The sequence below is a fragment of the Eulemur rufifrons genome, chromosome 9 (assembly GCF_041146395.1).
Source record: "Eulemur rufifrons isolate Redbay chromosome 9, OSU_ERuf_1, whole genome shotgun sequence".
Taxonomy (NCBI): domain Eukaryota; kingdom Metazoa; phylum Chordata; class Mammalia; order Primates; family Lemuridae; genus Eulemur; species Eulemur rufifrons.
Genome location: NC_090991.1, coordinates 39,376,124 through 39,394,330, shown reverse-complemented (window position 1 = coordinate 39,394,330; position 18,207 = coordinate 39,376,124). Strand labels below are relative to the sequence as shown.

Here is an 18,207-nt window from a genome sequence, read left to right as displayed (position 1 = left end):
CCTCAAAAAGGTGATCACGTAATTTGTTTTCTTAATATAATTTAAGCAGGAAATTATTCCATAATTACCAAAGAAACATATAATCATCTCATTTATTACTATCTCAGATATCTGTAGCTAAGTACAGTACTTTAGAAAATATATTCTTTCCACCTAAATTGGATAATATAGGGTGCCAGGATTCAAATATTTCTTTAAGTTCAAATTTTATGGGGTATTTTAATGTTAAAACACTACTCTAAAATTAAAAACAAACAACACAAAATTTCCCTATACCCCACTAAAGTACCTAGTATCCTAAAAGTTAATCTTTGAAAACAATAAAGCTCAAAATACCAATTTTTTAGAACCATAAAAAATTTCAGAAAGGCCTTACCCAGGATTTTCAGGAAAGCTATTGGTAGAAGCCACCATACCTGAGAAATAGGCGTCACCACGAGCTGGTCAATCCCTGTCTTCGAATTATAAACTTTCTGCTTCACAAATCCAGGGTCCACCACATAGTAGATGCCATCTATAGTCAGCGATGTCTCTGCGATGTTGGTGGCAATCACAACCTGCAGGTGAGAGGAGCACAGCTGGAGTGAGCTGCCCCGGCTCAGCCCTGGGGTATGAAACAGGTCTTCTGAACTCAAACATCTTCCCAAAGGAGTAGAGGGTTAAAATGATAGTTAATCCCAGCTCAGCCTCCAATGGGCAGAAGGGGAGGTGCCTTTATCTTAAGAGTTAGGTTGGAGAGGGGGTGGTACCTGAGAGGAGAAATGGAATAGGAAAAAGCTAAGGCCAATCAAAGCCAATTTCATTTGGTGCAAATGGCTACATATCTCATTTTCTAGATCCAATGTTGATTACTACAATTTTAATTTTCTAGCACCCTGGGAAAGCAGAGATTTCCTGGCATCACACGTGCCAGTGCAAAATGAGATTTTTCCTTCCCCTACCGAGACATCTGGACTACAAAATGGGCTGTTCATATTCTGTAGAACGTATATGTGGAACAAGAGGGAGATTGTTTTTTTTCTGATCATAAAATGAACCACGAAGTGACAGAGGAATTTTACAGTTTCTGTGTGTGCAGCAATCTATGTGATCTGGAATATTATTAGTCTCAGCTTGGCACTGCCACTGTTCTTCCACCCAGAGGTTCAGCTAATAAAACACAATTGCTTAGAAAATCATTGCTAGGAGGCACCAGAACATCTCACATCATGCCGGCATCTTACTGGCCCTAAAAGGCTTCTATTAAATACCTGCCACAAAGCTGTAGAAGCCCTGCTTAGAATGAAGTCCAACCACTAGGAATAGAACGGACGAGGAATTCACCATCTTTTCCCCCAAATCTGCTCCTCCTCCCATGTTTCCCTCCTCAGCACCATCTTCTATCCAGCCACCTAAGCCAGAAACCTGAGAGTCATGCCTGACTTTTCCCTAACCCTTCTCCCCTCCACCTCCTGGCATCCACCATGTCCTGTCCATTTTAACTCCTTAATGTTACTCAAATCTGTCTTCCACTCCTAGGTACATAACCAAAAGAAATGAAAACATACGTCCACACAAAAACTTGTAAACAAATAAATCTTCATAGCAGCATTACTCATGATAGCCCCAAAGTGGAAATAACCCACATGTCTGTCAACTGATGAATGGATAAACAAAATGTAGTACACACCACACAATACAATAGTATTTGGCAATAAAAAGAAATGAAGTATTGATAGATACTACAATGTAGATAAACCTTGAAAACATGCTAAGTGAAATAAGCCAGTCACAAAGGACCTCATACTATATGAAATCATATTATATGATTTCATTTAGATGAAATGTCTAGAATAGGCAAACCCACAGAGACGGAAAGTATAGATTAGTGGTTTCCAGGGGCTAAGCAGAGAGGTAAATGGGGGACTGACTGCTAAAGGATACAGGGTTTCTTTTTGGGGTAACAAAATTGTTCTAAAATCAATTGTGGTAATGAGTGCAAAATTCTGTGAATACAATCAGCCCTCTGTATCCACCAGTTCCACATCCGTGGATTCAATCAACAACAGATCAAGTATATTCAGAAAAAAAAAAAAACAATAAAAAATAATACAAATAAAAAACTAATACATCCTACATCACTGTGGTGTCTGTGGAGAAAAAAAAAAAAAGAGGAAAAATAAAATAACCCAATATAGTATAACAACTATTTACATAGCATTTATACTGTATTAGGTATTGTAAGTAATCTAGAGTGATTTCAAGCTGCAGTCCCCTAACCACCGGGCTGCGGCTGAGTACCAGTCTGTGGCCAGTTAGGAAATGAGCCTCGCATCACTGCCGGAGCTCTGCACCACCCTCCCTCAACCCATGACACTCCACCCCACCCCACCCCACCCAGTCCGTGGAAAAACTGCCTTCCATGAAACTGGTCCCTGGTGCCAAAAAGGTTGGGGGCTGCCGACTTAAAGTACCAAACGGGGCTGGGCAAGGTGGCTCACGCCTATAATCCTAACACTTGGGGAGGCCAAGGTGGGAGGATCCCTTGAGCTCAGGAGTTCAAGACCGCATCTCTACTAAAAATAGAAAAATTAGCTGGGCATCATGGCACATGCCTGTAGTCCCAGCTACTCGGGAGGCTGAGGCAAGAAGATTGCTTGAGCCTAGGAGTTTGAGGTTGCAGTGAGCTATGACGACACCACTGCACTCTACCGAGGGCAACAAAACAAGACTCTCGTCTCAAAAAATAAAAAAATAAAGTACAAAACTGGAGTATACACGTTGGTTGCATGCAAATACTAGGCCATTTTACATAAGGGACTTGAGCATCCTTGGATTTTGTTACCTGTGGGGAAGGGGACTGTCCTGGAATCAATCCCTTGCCGATACTAAGGGATTGTATATAGTATATAGCAGAAGTATATACTAAAGGCCACTGAATTATACACGTTAATAGGGTAAATTGTATGGTATGTAAATTATATTTCAATAAAGCTGTTATTTTAAAAAAATCCATCTGTCTCCTTTTCTGTTGTCTCATACACATAGTCACACACTGTTACAGCTTCTGGAACTATGCTGCTCCCTGAACTGGCCCTGCTCACTCGCCTCCAGCCCATCACAAGCGGTGCTGTCTCCTCGGAACGCACATCCCCCCACCTTTCTCAAGTTCTTCAGGACCAGCTTAGATCCTTCCTTCCTCTAGAAAAGACTGGGCTGGGGACTCCGCTCTGGGTACCCAGAGCACCAGCAGCACGTTCACACACTGTGCTGAAGGTCTGTCCACTGGTGGCTGCCCCTCAGCAGACAGCAGCTTATCCTCCTGCTGCAGCCCTGGTGTCCAGCCCAAAGCCTGGTAGACACTCAAAAAATATTTGTCAAACGAAGGAGAGGAAGAAGAGCAGAGGTCACATCCAAGACCTTCATTCTTCATTCCTCTTTTTTTTTTTTTTTTTTTTTTTTGAGACAGAGTCTCACTCTGTTGCCCAGGCTAGAGTGAGTGCCGTGGCGTCAGCCTAGCTCACAGCAACCTCAAACTCCTGAGCTCAAGGGATCCTCCTGTCTCAGCCTCCCGAGTAGCTGGGACTACAGGCATGCACCACCATGCCCGGCTAATTTTTTCTATATATATTTTTAGCTGTCCATATAATTTCTTTCTATTTTCAGTAGAGATGGGGTCTCGCTCTTGCTCAGGCTGGTCTCGAACTCCTGAGCTCAAACGATCCGCCCACCTCGGCCTCCCAGAGTGCTAGGATTACAGGCGTGAGCCACCACGCCCGGCCTTTTTTTTTTTTTTTTTTTAAATTTTCTTATTTGAGGCAGGGTCTCGCTCTTGCTCAGGCTGGTCTTGAACTCCTGAGCTCAAACAATCCGCCCGCCTCGGCCTCCCAGAGTGCTAGGATTACAGGCATGAGCCACCGAGCAGGCCCAAGACCCTCATTCCTAAACAAACTGGTTGGACCAGTCTCTGAACGAGACTTGCATACACCTTAAGCGATCCCTGCGGAGGCAGGCTGCACACGCCATACGGTTTCAGTGCACACGGGAGCTTCACTTTTGCCTAGTGTTACCTTTCTGCTGCCTGGTGGAGCTGGGTCAAAGATTCGGGTCTGCATCTCGCTGGGCAGGGCAGAGTACACCGGGAGGATAATTAACTCTGGAACGTCAGGTCCCAGGGATTTCATTCTTTCATACAGGATCTCGCAAGCAGTATCAATCTCCTCCTGACCAGTCAGGAAGACCAGGATGTCACCTACGAGGACAGCAGAGCATTAATTCACTTTCTAACTGAGTGTGTGTTCTATACAAAGGCTGTAGTGACATTAACAGAACTCTAAATAACAGAAAATACACGTTCATATTCTCACCTCTAAGTAAACAACAGAAGTTTGTTTACATAACATTATACAGAAGTTATCATCTATCCATGTTTAATAGCTGCATTTAAATCCTGCATACCATTATTTATATTTTCACTATCACCATTTCAAACATGCAAGCCTGAGACTTACAGAGAGATCAATTTTTAAAAGGCATTTTTAAAAAGATTAGCAAAAAAGATACCCATAATAGGACCTTTAGCCTAAGAGGAAAAAAATGCTCTTTCTCCTCACCTGGTGGCTCCGTTAAATGGATCTGCATGACAGTGATCAGGCTGGCATCCAGATAATCTGTCTCGGGCTCCTTTGTGTACAGTATTTCCACAGGATACGTTCGACCTGGGATGGTGAAGATGGGAGCTTCATAGAAATACTGAGAAAACTTCACTGCATCCAATGTGGCTGAGGTGACAATCAGCTTCATGTCCTGCCGTTTCTGAACTGTCTGAAGAGAAATGCAATGTGGCTTACTAAAAAGAACTACCCAAAAAGGCACAGGTACTCAAATCCAATTCCCAGAATTCACTTTCCAACAGGTAGAAGGGTCACTGAAGAGTGCCCAGTTACCTTTTTCAACAATCCAAAGAGCACGTCAGTGTGGATTGTCCTCTCATGTGCCTCGTCCAACATGATGATGGCATACTGAGTGAGGTCAGGGTCAATCAGGCACTCTCTGAGCAACATCCCGTCTGTCATGTACTTGATGACTGTTTCAGGGCTGGTGCAGTCCTCAAATCGAATGGTGTAGCCCACCTAAAGCAGAGCAGAAGTAGAAAACCTAAGACATAAACAACTCCTTTTCATAATCAACAGGCAAGGTTTTGGCCCTGGCTGTTACTCATAATCTTAATAGACAAAAATTTGGCTGGGCGCAGTGGCTCACATCTGTAATCCTAGCACTTTGGGAGGCTGAGGTGGGAGGATCGCTTGAGGCCAGGAGTTTGAGACCAGCTTGGGCAACATAGCGAGACTCCTTTTTATATTTCTATAAAATATTAAAAAATTGGCTGAGCATGGTGGTACGGGCCTGTAGTGCCAGCTACTTGGGAGGATGAGGCAGGAAGATCACCCGAGCCCAGGAATTTGAGGTTGTAATGAGCTATGATGACACCACTGCACTCCAGCCTGGGCAAGAGAGCAAGGCTTTGTCTCAAAAAAAAGAAAAAGAATTTGACCAAGACGTGCAGTGATTACCTCATAGTAAGGTATGCCTTGGACTTGACCCTACACCATGAAAACCCTCTCTCAGGAGAAACCTCAAAAAAGGTAGCATTATTTCCATTTTATAGATATAGAGATCTGGGCCTTTATACTTTTCTTCTGGCATTTTCAGAGCAGCTTCACTATCTACTTACCTCTTGGCCTAAGCAACAACCAAACTCTTCTGATACTCTTTTGGCCACCGACATGGCTGCCACTCTTCTGGGCTGGGTACACCCAATCTTGCCCCTGGAAGTGTAGCCGGCTTCTGCCAGGTACTGGGTGATCTGCGTTGTCTTCCCAGATCCTGTCTCTCCGATAACAATCAGGATCTGATTGTCATGGACAGCCTGAAAGCAACAGAATATAAGCAGGGTCATTAAAATTTGTGACACCATCACTCTGGAATAAAATAATTAATCCTTACACTCTAACACTAAATAAGAAACGGGACATACACACATGGTTAAAGAATTCAGCAGTATATTAAAAGGATACATAAAAAGTGTTCTTTCCCACTGCAACTCACAAATCTCCAGTACTTTTCCCTCAAAAGTTATCTTATTTCTTATTTCTACACTGTTTGAAACAGCAAAGGATTGCAATCAACCTACATATCTATTAATATAGAACTAGTTAAATAAGCTACAGCCTATCCACAAAACAGAGCACTCAACAGGCATTTTAAAAAAAGGAACAATCTGAGATATACCAAGTGGAAAACGATGCAGAACAGTGTACATAATATGCTACCATCTATAAACACATACAGTACACACATAAAACATGTGTGTGAACGTACACATACATTTGTACTTGCCTGTATACATATGTTATTGTCGAATGGATTCATTGGAAACCAGAAACCTTGAAACCTTGCTTACCTCAAGGAAGGTTTGGCGGTCTTAAAAGCAGAACTCCAGAATACAGAAATAAGTACCTGAAGCAAAGTCCCTGCCTATATGGGTTCATTGGCCGAGTAGCCCCATTTTTAATCATGACCAGAGCTGCTGGCCCTTGGAACACAATACTCTGCCTACCTGGAACTGCTCTAGGGTCCTCAGGAAAAAAAATGTGTAGACTAACATATATATATTTTTTAAAGTCCTTGGAAACATTTTCTGGTTTTTTCTTATCCCTTTTGGAAGAACCACTTCAAATAGGCATATACCTGTCCTGCTAATTTCAATCTTTAAATGTCCCTCTTTAGAGTATGTTTCCCTCTTTTAGAAAACACCCCCACTACCCCACCAGTACATCCTAAAAGGGCTTCTCACCTGGACCAGCTGCTCCTTCAGTTTGTAGATGGGCAGGCTCTCCCTCTGCTCAAGGATTGACATCTGGGTCTTTTTTCCATAAGAAGCTTTGTTGCCCCCAAAGGCATGCTTCTTCCACTCGGGAATGTCGTTAGGCATCATCCCAATGCCCCTCATGTTGGCAGCAATCTGCCTGCCTTCCGCTAGAAAGGAAATCAGGCAACTTAGTATTGTCCTCAAGCTACCTCGTGATGGACCAGGGGAAAAACCAAAATGGCGGGTGGGCACCACACATGCAATATTTCAGTTCAATCTGATCCTTGACCAAGGGTGCTCAGAGAAACAAATTAACGTGAAGAAAAGTACACAGAAGGAGCAGCAAGGCACAGAAGAGGGAAAGAGACCATAATAAGTGGTTCTATATACTTAGGATATCTCCTGATAGAAAAAAGGTTAGTTGAGAGAAGTGAAGATCTGATTGTTTGACCCTGGGATTCTTTTTTTTTTCAATGATCATCATACTGAAATGTAACTCACATACCATTTCCCCCTGTCCAACTCAGTGGTCTACTGTATATTCACAAAGTTGTGCAATCATCACCGCTACCTAATTTTAGAACATTTTCGTCAGCCCCAAAAGAAACCTTGTGCGCATCAGCAGTCACTCCCCATCCTTCCCTTTCCTCTTCCCCTGGCAACTGCTAACCTACTTTCTATCTCTGGGTTTACCTATTTTGGATATTTCATATGACATGTCGTCTTTTGTGCCTGGTTTCTTTCACTTAGCTTAAAGTTTTCCAGGTTAACCCTGGAATTGTGGCTTGAGTGAAAAACAAAAAACTGAACAGAATTTTAGTGGCTCTCTAGAATATACAATTTTACGAATTTGATGGCAAAAGCCAGCTACAAAAAATATGTTTAAGTAATCAAATAAGTCAGTTTTGGCAGAGGCCAAGAAGGGTCATGGTGAAACTTTCACTAAAAGGAGGGAAGGAAATGGGGCCTATTCTGAAGAAATGGAGAATTATATTTTTAAAACAATGAATGAACATTTTCAACCTTCTGTTAATCTAATATTCTGAGTCTTTACTCTGATATCCAAACTAATACAATTCCCAAAACTCCAGTCCAGACCTCTCTTCTGAGCACTTACATTCAACTACATACCCGATACCTCGAACCAAGATGTCCTCCAGTTACCCCAGATACAAGTCCAGAACTAATTTCACCATCTTTCCCCACAAACCCATTTCTCCTCCGGTGTTCCCATTACTCACCCTGGTGCTCACACCAGAAACCAGGAAGTCATCTTTGACCACTCTCACTTCTCCTGTCCCCTACGTTCAACAAATCGCATTTCTCAAGTACATCCCTTCTCTTTGCTACTCCACATTCATACTATCATCCTTTCTCTAAACTATATAAAAGCCTTCTAATTCATCTCACAGGTCCACTCTCACACCATCTAACCCATTCTGCAGGGCACCCTGAATTATCCTTTGGAAATACAACTCTGATCATGCCATTCCCCAGCTTAGAACTTCTCAACATTTCCCAGTACACTCAGAATTAAGGCCAGATTCTGAATGCTGTCTACAAAGGCCCGGCCTGCCACTCCTGCCTCATCCTCCAGCACTCTGCCCATCGCTCTCTGTACTCCAGCTACACAACCCTCCTTCCAGGTCCTCTTCCCACCCCATGGCCCCAGCACAAACTACTCCGGAGCCTGAAACACACTTCCCAACCCCATCCCATCCCATCCCCTCTTCACAGACTTGAGCCTCATTTGTCCTTTGGGTCTCAATTTCTCTACCATAGTCAATTACACTACCTGTACACTACCTGTAAACTTTTTTTAAAAAAATTTAAGAGATGGAATGTCTTGCTCTGTTGCCCATGCTGGAGTGCAGTAGCATGATCATAACTCACTGAAGACTTGAACTCCTGGGCTCAAGGGATCCTCCCACCTCAGCCTCCCAAGTAGCTGGGACTACAAGCATGAGCCACTGTGCCCTAAAATAAAATTTTCTAAGTAATTCAGAATAGAAATTCAGCCAGTCTAATGATTTGACCAAGGTTACTAAAACACTTCTGGTTTTAAACATGTGTTTAAAAAACAAAACAAACAAACACATTCTAAGTGAAGTGAAAAACCAAAGCTAAATTTACAGTGTGTGCTGGTAGAACCCCCTCCCTGTGTACTGGAAGGCTCAGATTTTTTTAAAAAGGCCCATGTCCCCCTCCAGGGGTCCTACCATCAGGCAGAGGATCAACCCAGTGTTTGTTGAGTCCCATGGGAATAGAATCCATCTCGGCTTCCCGCTGTGCCTGCTTGAGTTCCCGCCTTTCTTTGGCTAAGGCACTCTGCATCATGGCTGCTTGGGAGAGGGAGCCATCTGGGTTCTAATGCAACAGAGAAAAAAGCAACATGCATTAAATGTCCAGGAAATAAAATATATATGTTAAGCCACTATAATCTAAAGCACGAGACCACGCCTGGAATAAAGTTCCTATCAATGTACCAGACTACATGAAAGAAATGGATAAACTGTAGCACATTCAGATAAAATAAATGAGGACAATGATAAATTACTGAAAGAATTGGGATGCTTAGTTTGAAGATGAGAATCCCAAGAGAGACAGAAATGATGCTACCTTTACATGCATGAAGGACATAAGAAAGGGATAAGAATTCTTCTGTATGACCCTAAGAACTAAAATTAAGGCCAAAGTGGACACTTCACTGAGACAGATTTCAGCTCCACCTAAAGAACAAACAATCAGATCCACCTAAAGATGGAAGGAAAATGTATCTACTGGGTACCATGTACACTACTTTGGTGACTGGCATGCTATAGGCCCTGACTTATAGTGTCATTATTCAATTCATCCATGGAACAAAAACATTTGTACCCCTTTATTTTTTTTATTTTTTATTTTTTTATTTTTTTTGAGACAGAGTCTCGCTTTGTTGCCCGGGCTAGAGTGAGTGCCGTGGCATCATCCTAGCTCACAGCAACCTCAAACTCCTGGGCTGAAGCGATCCTACCGCCTCAGCCTCCAGAGTAGCTGGGACTACAGGTATGCGCCACCATGCCTGGCTAAATTTTTCTATATATATTTTAGTTGGCCAGATAATTTCTTTCTATTTTTAGTAGAGACGGGGTCTCACTCTTGCTCAGGCTGGTCTCGAACTCCTGACCTTGAGCGATCCACCCGCCTCGGCCTCCCAGAGTGCACTTGTACCCCTTTAATATTTTGAAATAAAAAAATAAAAAATAACAGAATCTGGAAAATAAATAAAGGGTACCCTCTCCTTAAGGGTTGATGAATTCCCTGTCACTAACAACGTCATGCAGCTGTGAGGTGACCATATGGGAAGAACACTGCAGAATTATATGGGTGGATTATAAACGTACGGGTGGCTGGGCTGGAAGACCTTAAGATACCCTTTTCCATACCTAAAATTTTATAACTGTTCTATGGATTCTGGTTTGAATTCTCCTCACAGCTCTATCCTCCACAACACCCAGTGCTATAGCCTTCTATGGGGTTCACATAAACTCCTCAAAATTGCCTTGAATCTGTAAGACAATGATTCAAGCCCTAAGGAACTGGGCAAAGGCAATGATGGTAGGTAGATCAAGCACTCCTACTTATTCTCTGCTTCCTCCCAAAACACACTAAATGAGCACAAAAGAGTTTTTTTAACAAAAGCAAAAGCAACAAAGCCAAGCCAATCTCCATTTAAAATAAAAATATTCTAGACCTTGGTTAAAAGCCAAGACTGCTTTCTGTGGCCTGAGTTCTGCTTACACAGATCTAACAAGTTGACCTATTACTTTAGGAAAAGACGTCCACTTGACATTTCCAGGTGAAAGTCCCAGCACTTCTCACCTTAACAATTTTAATGGGGCTCATGTCCATGCTTTGCTTGGTGTGCCCTCTCAGGAATGGAGGCTCTTCCTCAACAAGTTCGATCTCCAGGTCCTCATCTAAAAGTTCCCCAAAAAGAAGAATTACCCATAAACAAAAGAGAAATGATCAGTCATTTTCACTAAAGCAATTTCCATGGGCACCAGCAATCTTTATCAAACAGACAGCTGCCAAGGTCAAAAGAAAAGCAACGCAAGTAAAACTCTAACCCAGGTGATCATTCCGCCACCTCCCACCCCCGCCCCAGCCATTTCTAGAGCATTTGTGCTCCAGCCTAAGAACTGATCAGAGCTACTTTCAAAAGAAGTTATACCTGTGGGAAAATGTGGTTTTTTTGTTTTGTTTTGTTTTTGTTTTTAAATATGAAGGGGTAGCAGATTGTAAGGAGGAGTGTTCAGTTGCCTTGTTTGTTTCTATTGAGACAGAGTTTCCCTCTGTCACCTGGGTAAAGCGCAGTGGCATCATTGCAGCTCATTGCAACCTCCAACTGCTGGGCTCAAGCAATCTTCCTGCCTCAGCCTCCTGAGTAGCAGGGACTACAGGCATGCACCACCACGCTTGGCTAATTTTTTTTTTTGTAGAGAAGGGTCTCACTGTGTTGCCCAGGCTGGTCTGAAACTCCCAGCCTCAAACAATCCTTCCATCTCAGCCTCCTGAAGTGCTGGGATTACAGGCATGAGCCATCATGCCCAGCCTTATATCCTGAAAATTTATTATAAGCAAAAAGTATAATAATATATAAACGCTAGTCAGAAAAATCAACTTCTTCTATCATGGAGAGGCCCTTGTTCTTTGAGAGATGACTCGTAAGACCCAAGGAATAAATGATTAAGAGCCACTGGGTTAAACTACAAACAAAGCACCCAGCCCAGTGGCTCAACTGCCAATTATCCTTCCGATCCATTATCCTGCTCAATCCAAGCGGCTAGTTACCTTCTTCATCATCCACCTTAGGGAGAATGCCAGTCTCTTCATCAAAGTCTGGAAATTCTTCTTTGGAAAGGACATTGGCAGCAATCATCTAGGCAAAGAACAGAAGGCAGCATTTGTAACCCGCTAGAATCAAAACTCTTCTTTTCAAAGACAGTTAATTACACAGGTTTTATGAAGAAAACCAAAGTTGTTTTCTCCTCTGACCCAGAATGTCAGGACCTCAAATGTCATACATATAACCCATCCCTAAAAGGCTCTATAACATGGTGCTGAAAAGCAAAGGCTCAAAGATGTCAGCCTTGGAACAATTACCTGCTCCTTCCCTTGCTTCCAAAATGCACTTTGGTACATTTCTTATATAATAATGTAACCTTCACAATTATTTATTTAGTTCTCCTCCACTAGACTCTGAGTTCCTCCAGAGTATGACATACTCATCTTTGTAGCCCGAGCATCTACATGGTGCTTGACACACTGTGGTTCTGACGTTTACAGAAAAATGATGAAAACAATAATGAACACTTACATAGCAACTACTATATGCCAGGCACCAACCTAAGATTTTCATCGCTGTCACCTTGTTTAATCCCCACACCACCCGACTGGCCCTGTTTTACAGAGGAGGACACTGAGGCAGAAAGAGGTATGGTAACTTGACTAAGGATTACAAAGCTAATTAGTGGCCAGAAGTCCTCCTAGGCCATCGTGCTCCAGGGCCCACGCTCCTAACCACCATGCCACATGCTGAATGACCATGTGGCCATGAAGGCTAACGGCCCCAACCTGTTTGATCTCCCACTTCTCTGGATCAGAGATGCGGGTGAGGCGCTTGCGCTCCAGTGAGTCATCCTCTACTTCAGGGGCACTGACGAGGGAGAGATGAGTGGGTCTGTCCGGATTCCGCATTGAGGTCTCCTCATTGGTCTCCCCAACAAGATTTCGCCGTCGATTTGGGTTTAAATCTTCTCCAGTCTCTTGGTCCACATCCTAAGGCACAGAAACAAGGCAGCTAGCTCACTTGCTGCCCTCTTACATTCCCTTGGCCATCAGATGTGGGAACAGGCTGAACGTGTCGCCTACCTTCATGCTCAGGCTAGTCTTGGTCCCAGTGAAGGACAGCACTTTGACTTTGACCCTCTGGCCCTTGCTCACCACATCGGCCACATTGGCCACTCGGCCTTCCCGCCGAAGCTCAGAGATATGCACGAGGCCTTCCCACCGCTTCCTGAGAGAGAGTCAGACACATGTGAAACATGCCTAAAAATACCTTTTCCCCAACCAATTTCTGCCCTTGTTGAAACTGAACAAATGAAAATGGTCTTAAACACTAGAGGAAAATACAAAGAAAGTGATCAAACAATAAAACAGTATTACCACCCTCCCAGAGAAAAGCCACTGAAGGGGGACAAATCCTGTCTGTCACAACCAGCAAAGGGCAGATCTGCTGAAGGTAGAGGAAGGAATAAATGGCTCTGAAAAGTCAACTTCTATGAGCTATGTGTGGCTGATTTGATTAAAGTGTCCTTAATTATAATAACTTTTTAGAATGTGAAAACCCTTACCGATGAAGGAAATTCTATCACTGGTAACTTTTTAGTTTTTTTGTTTGTTTGTTTATGACAGAGTCTCACTCTTGTCACCAGGCTAGAGTGCAATGGTGTCATCACAGCTCACTGCAACCTCAAACTCCTAGGCTCAAGGGATCCTCCTGCCTCAGCCTCCCAAGTAGCTGGGACTACAGGCATGCACCACCACACCTGGTTAATTTTTCTATTTTTAGTAGAGACCAGGTCTCACTCTTGCTCAGGCTGGTCTGGAACTCCTGAGCTCAAGCGATCTGCCTGTCTCAGCCTCCAAGAGTACTAGGATTACAGGCAAGAGCAACCATGCCCGGCCATAACTTTTCAGCATGTGAAAAATCCCCAGTGATAAATAAAAAAAAAAATCTGCCTATCACTGGTGTGAGAAGAGCACCAAACATTACCGTAGTCCTTCCAGCTGCACAAAGCATCCAAACTGCATGATGCTGGTAACTTTGCCATTGTAAATGTCCCCAATGGCAGGCTCTTCAGGGGGAGGACGGTCCACATGTTTATCCCGCCATCTGTCCAGATTCCTCTCCCCATATTTGTCCCGGTCCTTCCGTTCTTTAAGGGGACTCTGACTTCTGCTCCTGGACCGATATCTAGACTTCCCTTTATTCCTCTCCCGGGTCCTGGAATGTGACCGAGAGCGGGATCGGTGTCTCCGCTTGTGGTCTCTATCTCGGTTTCGCTCTCTATCTCGATCTCGATCTCTGTCTCTGTCTCTGTCTCGATCTCGGCTTCGGCTCCGCTTCTTCTTCTTCGTCCTGTCCCTAAAAAATCAACAAGCACCAGTATGAAAAAGAAACCAGCCCAATTGCATCTTTGCATGCCCAAGCACTCAGCACAGTACCATGCACATGCACGTGGTAGGTGCCCACTAAGAGTGGAACCGAATTAGGATTTCACTAACTACGACATCCCTGCAGCCCAATAAAGAACCGGACCACAAACATATTCAGCTTCTTTCAACCCTGATTTCTATCTTCTGAACGTCTTAGCAATTGCTGCATAAGTATTCTTGGCAGAGAACAAGGAAAATAGATCCAAGAATATGGTACGTGGCCAGTCCAGACTCTATAAACTTGCCCCAAATTTTGCTTGACTGGTTCACAAAATTCAACTGTCACAGTACCCTAAACTTCCAGAGGATAGGACACTAAGGACAAACCTGTGCTCAGCATCTCTTTGCTTTTCCTGGCCTGCTGCACTGGGCATCAAAGCTTCCAGTTCCTTCAGGACGTCCACAGCAACTTTCACATCATCCTCATCCAGCATGGTCTACAGGGGCAAAGGCCAGCAAAGTTAAGAGGAGAAGGGAAAAAAAAAAAAAAAATTAAGAATCTGTATGTACTTCAGGTGTATCTACAAATCACTAACCACTTATGTGAAGGAAACAGAAAAGAGAGAGAGATTTCCAACATAGCCCTTATCACTATCCACTGTTATTATACTATTTGTTTATTGCCAATCTCCTCCCCACTAGACTGTTTATGTGTTTATTTCCTGTTCTCCACCCCAACACTAGGATGTAATCTCTGAAAGGCAGAAACTCTTGTCTGTTTTGTTCATTGTTATAACTCAGGTACTAAGAACAGTGTTTGGCTGTGCACAGTGGCTCACACCTGTAATCCTAGCACTTTGGGAGGCCAAGACAAGAGGATCGTTTGAGGTTACGAGTTGGAGACCAGCCTAAGCAAGAGTGAGACCCCATCTCTACAAAAAATAGAAAAAAATTAGCCAGGTACGGTGGCATATGCCTATAGTCCCAGCTACTTGGGAGGCTGAGGCAGGAGGATTGCTTGAACCCAGGTGTTTGAGGTTGCAGTGAGCTATGAAGATGCCACTGCACTCTAGCTGGGGCTACAGAGCAAGATCCTGTCTCAACAACAACAACAAAAAGAATAATTTTTGGCATACAGTATGTACCCAATAAATATTTGCTAAAAAGAAATGATAAAATATAGAAAAATTAGCCGGGCATGGTGGTGCATGCCCATAGTTCTAGCTACTCAGCAGGCTGAGGCAAGAGGATCACTTGAGCCCAGGAGTTTGAGGTTGCAGTGAACTATGAAGACACCACTGCACCCTAGCCGGGCAACAGATGAAGACTCTTGTCTCAAAAAAAAAAGAAAAGAAAAGGAATTTAGAAATACTTTAAAAATCAACACTCTAACATGTAATAGAGCAAAAAATCTAATTCCACATACCAAGCATCTGTTCCAGAATGTTAAGTTATTTCATGTGTATTTTATATGCCTATTCACTGCTTTCCTCAATTCTCAATCTCATTTCCTTTGAATACCATTCTCAGAACCCCTTAACACTATTCTATACATAGTACGTGCTCAGGGTGTGATCAAATACTTCCACTCTGAAAAACATGTTACAAAACAGGCAAACTTAAAATTAGTAAAATTTCTAATGAGACAAAGAAGAGGGATGGAGGAGAGCACACAGTTGCAGTAGACATTCTCAGACTGGCATCAGTACCCGGACAGAAGGGTTGTCTGGTTGGCAAAGGACTGGGAAGAGTTCCTTCAGCTTTTCCTTTTCAGTTTTCGGTTTAACAACCAGATCTTGTTTCATTAAAGAGCATGAAAGGATTTAAAAAAAGATATATTTAATATTATTAACAGTTAACTTCAACATTAGATTTGCATCACATTGAAACAGAACATGGCATTTTGTTACATACTAATCACACACATTACTGTAAACATAATTTAATTTTCTAAAAACACTGACCACAAAATCTTCAACAAACTATCTGAGCACGTAGCAGGGAAGAGATGCATAGTACTCATTTGCTTATGTCTTGTAATTTTAATTTTGTCTTACGTCATTTGAAAAATGTTACTAGAACATTTACTTGCTCAGCTGGTGCTGAGAGGAAAACAAATGCAATTTAGAGGATGCTCACAATCTAACCATTCTGGAGACTAAGCTCAGCTGGAAGCTCTGCTCACCTTTGCTGGTAGAAGGTTTTGCTGGAGGCCGCATGGTTTGTATGAGACGCAGCAAGTTGCTAATAAGAGAATCCTTTGAAAAGAAACATATAAAAAAAATTGTCAGCTCCTGGATCAGTGCTTAAATACACTTACAAAAAGGAAAAGGCAAAGAATGTTCTTTAGGGAAGGGCGGTTATGTACCAGAATTTAACTAATTGGAACAAATGGAGCATAGAGTGTAAACCTGGTATAGCATGAACCTAGTAAAGTAGCTTCAGAGAGACCTAATATTTAGGACTCTTTGGGGAGAAAAGTTATTTAGTTCCTGCAACCATCTTATTTCCTATGGTTTAGAACTATCCCCAAAACCTAGGCTCTTGTTTCTGACTTCTTCACTCACAGAACAAGAATACAAATACCCACAAAAACTTAATGATAGATATTCTTCCCTCTTTTCCTAGAAAGGTGTCACAGGAAATCTGGTTATACCACCACTGTTTAATGGCATGAAAACATTACACATTTAATGGCTTATTTAATTACTATGTACAAATTGTTTTCTTCCTATACCAAACGCCTATATTAAATCTTATCAAAATTTAAATTCAATAGTGACATTAAAACATAAATTATGCACATGAAACAGGTCTAAGAAAAAAATAATAATAATAAAACCCATAAATTAAAACATTAATATCTAGAAATTAAAAGTCTCCAGATATACATACCGTGAATTCTGCACCATTTTTGACCAGAGAAGCCTTAAAAGTATCAAAGGTGGTATTTTTCTCAGCAAGACTGATCACAAATTCAGCTGCAAATAAGAAAAGAAATTAAAACAAGATGAATGGAGACTTGAGTAAGAAGTCAGCTTCAAGTATGCTGAAAACAAAACTAGGCTATCCAACAGTCATAAAAACCAAAGACCACCATCTGGTAAGAGTAAAAAAAGAAAATTTAGACTGCTGTGATTATCCATGTATGTTCTAGTGAGTTTTTATAAATGAAAAGAAAATATTACTACAAAATGGCTCAAGTTGGCCCTTGAGTGCATTTGAACTAGGAAGACCTATTTGCCCCAGATCATTGTACCCTCTTCTCACAAAACTACTAGCTGAGCACACTGCCACACAGACTCTAAAGGTGACAATGTACAAAATCATGAGCCTGTGCATAAACACACAGACACACACGCAGTAGAATGCTTTCTACAGTTTCCGGAAGGACAGGCCCAATCTATGTATGAAGGCCAGGCAGCTGCTGGGTGATACAATCTCCAAGTTGATGAAAGACTTAACTTGCTCCCCAAATTTTTTTCCACAAACCTGCATAGTTCTCAAGAGATCTAATATGAGAGCTACTTACTAATTAAGAGACTTTCAGGAAAGAAGTACATTTTACCATAGATTGACATAATAACCCTCACACTATGAGTCCCACAAAAAAATTTTAATGATTTCATTTGGGTGCCAATCCTTAAAAATTAAACAAATAAATAATATAAAAGATCTGGATGATTAATTTATTTTATTTTATTTTGAGACAGAGTCTTGCTCTGTTGCCAGGTAGAGTGTCATGGCATCAGCTTAGCTCACAGCAACCTCAAACTCCTGGGCTCAAGCCATCCTCCTGCCTCAGCCTCCCGAGTAGCTGGGACTAGAAGCGTGCACCACAACACCCAGCTAATATTTTTTTTTTAATGTTTTTAGTTGTGCGGGCAAATTTCTTTCTATTTTTCAGTAGAGATGGGGTCTCACTCTTGCTCAGGCTGATCTCGAACTCCTGACCTCAAGCTATCCTGCTGCCTCCGCATCCCAGAGTGCTAGGATTATAGGCGTGAGCCACCACGTCTGGCCTGGATGATTAATTTATAAACTCATACTACCATGCCATTTCCATGCTTGAATTTGCCGTTATCTCTTTGATGACATTAAGTGAAAACCAAATGCCATCAGGCTACACAGACATAGCTTATATATAATAACAAGCT

General features: G+C 42.3%; 1 protein-coding gene across 5 annotated transcripts in view; it reads right to left on the bottom strand.

Moving 5' to 3' along the window:
• Nucleotides 1-18,207, bottom strand: part of DHX8 (DEAH-box helicase 8) — a 53,846-nt gene that overhangs the window by 10,438 nt on the left and 25,201 nt on the right. For 3 of the 5 annotated variants that reach the window (XM_069482657.1, XM_069482653.1, XM_069482654.1), the window contains exons 2-17: nt 16,946-17,031; nt 16,236-16,308; nt 15,760-15,845; nt 14,438-14,547; nt 13,668-14,039; nt 12,764-12,908; nt 12,467-12,670; nt 11,684-11,771; nt 10,712-10,809; nt 9,070-9,217; nt 6,836-7,017; nt 5,714-5,908; nt 4,926-5,111; nt 4,593-4,803; nt 4,050-4,231; nt 417-557 (exon numbers count right to left, since the gene is read on the bottom strand). In XM_069482657.1, coding sequence (XP_069338758.1) covers nt 417-557; nt 4,050-4,231; nt 4,593-4,803; nt 4,926-5,111; nt 5,714-5,908; nt 6,836-7,017; nt 9,070-9,217; nt 10,712-10,809; nt 11,684-11,771; nt 12,467-12,670; nt 12,764-12,908; nt 13,668-14,039; nt 14,438-14,547; nt 15,760-15,845; nt 16,236-16,269 — 2,382 coding nt within the window. In that variant the 5' untranslated portion in view covers nt 16,270-16,308; nt 16,946-17,031. The remainder of the gene's footprint in view (nt 1-416; nt 558-4,049; nt 4,232-4,592; nt 4,804-4,925; nt 5,112-5,713; nt 5,909-6,835; nt 7,018-9,069; nt 9,218-10,711; nt 10,810-11,683; nt 11,772-12,466; nt 12,671-12,763; nt 12,909-13,667; nt 14,040-14,437; nt 14,548-15,759; nt 15,846-16,235; nt 16,309-16,945; nt 17,032-18,207) is intronic. The other 2 variants (XM_069482655.1, XM_069482656.1) reach the window with 1 other exon arrangement.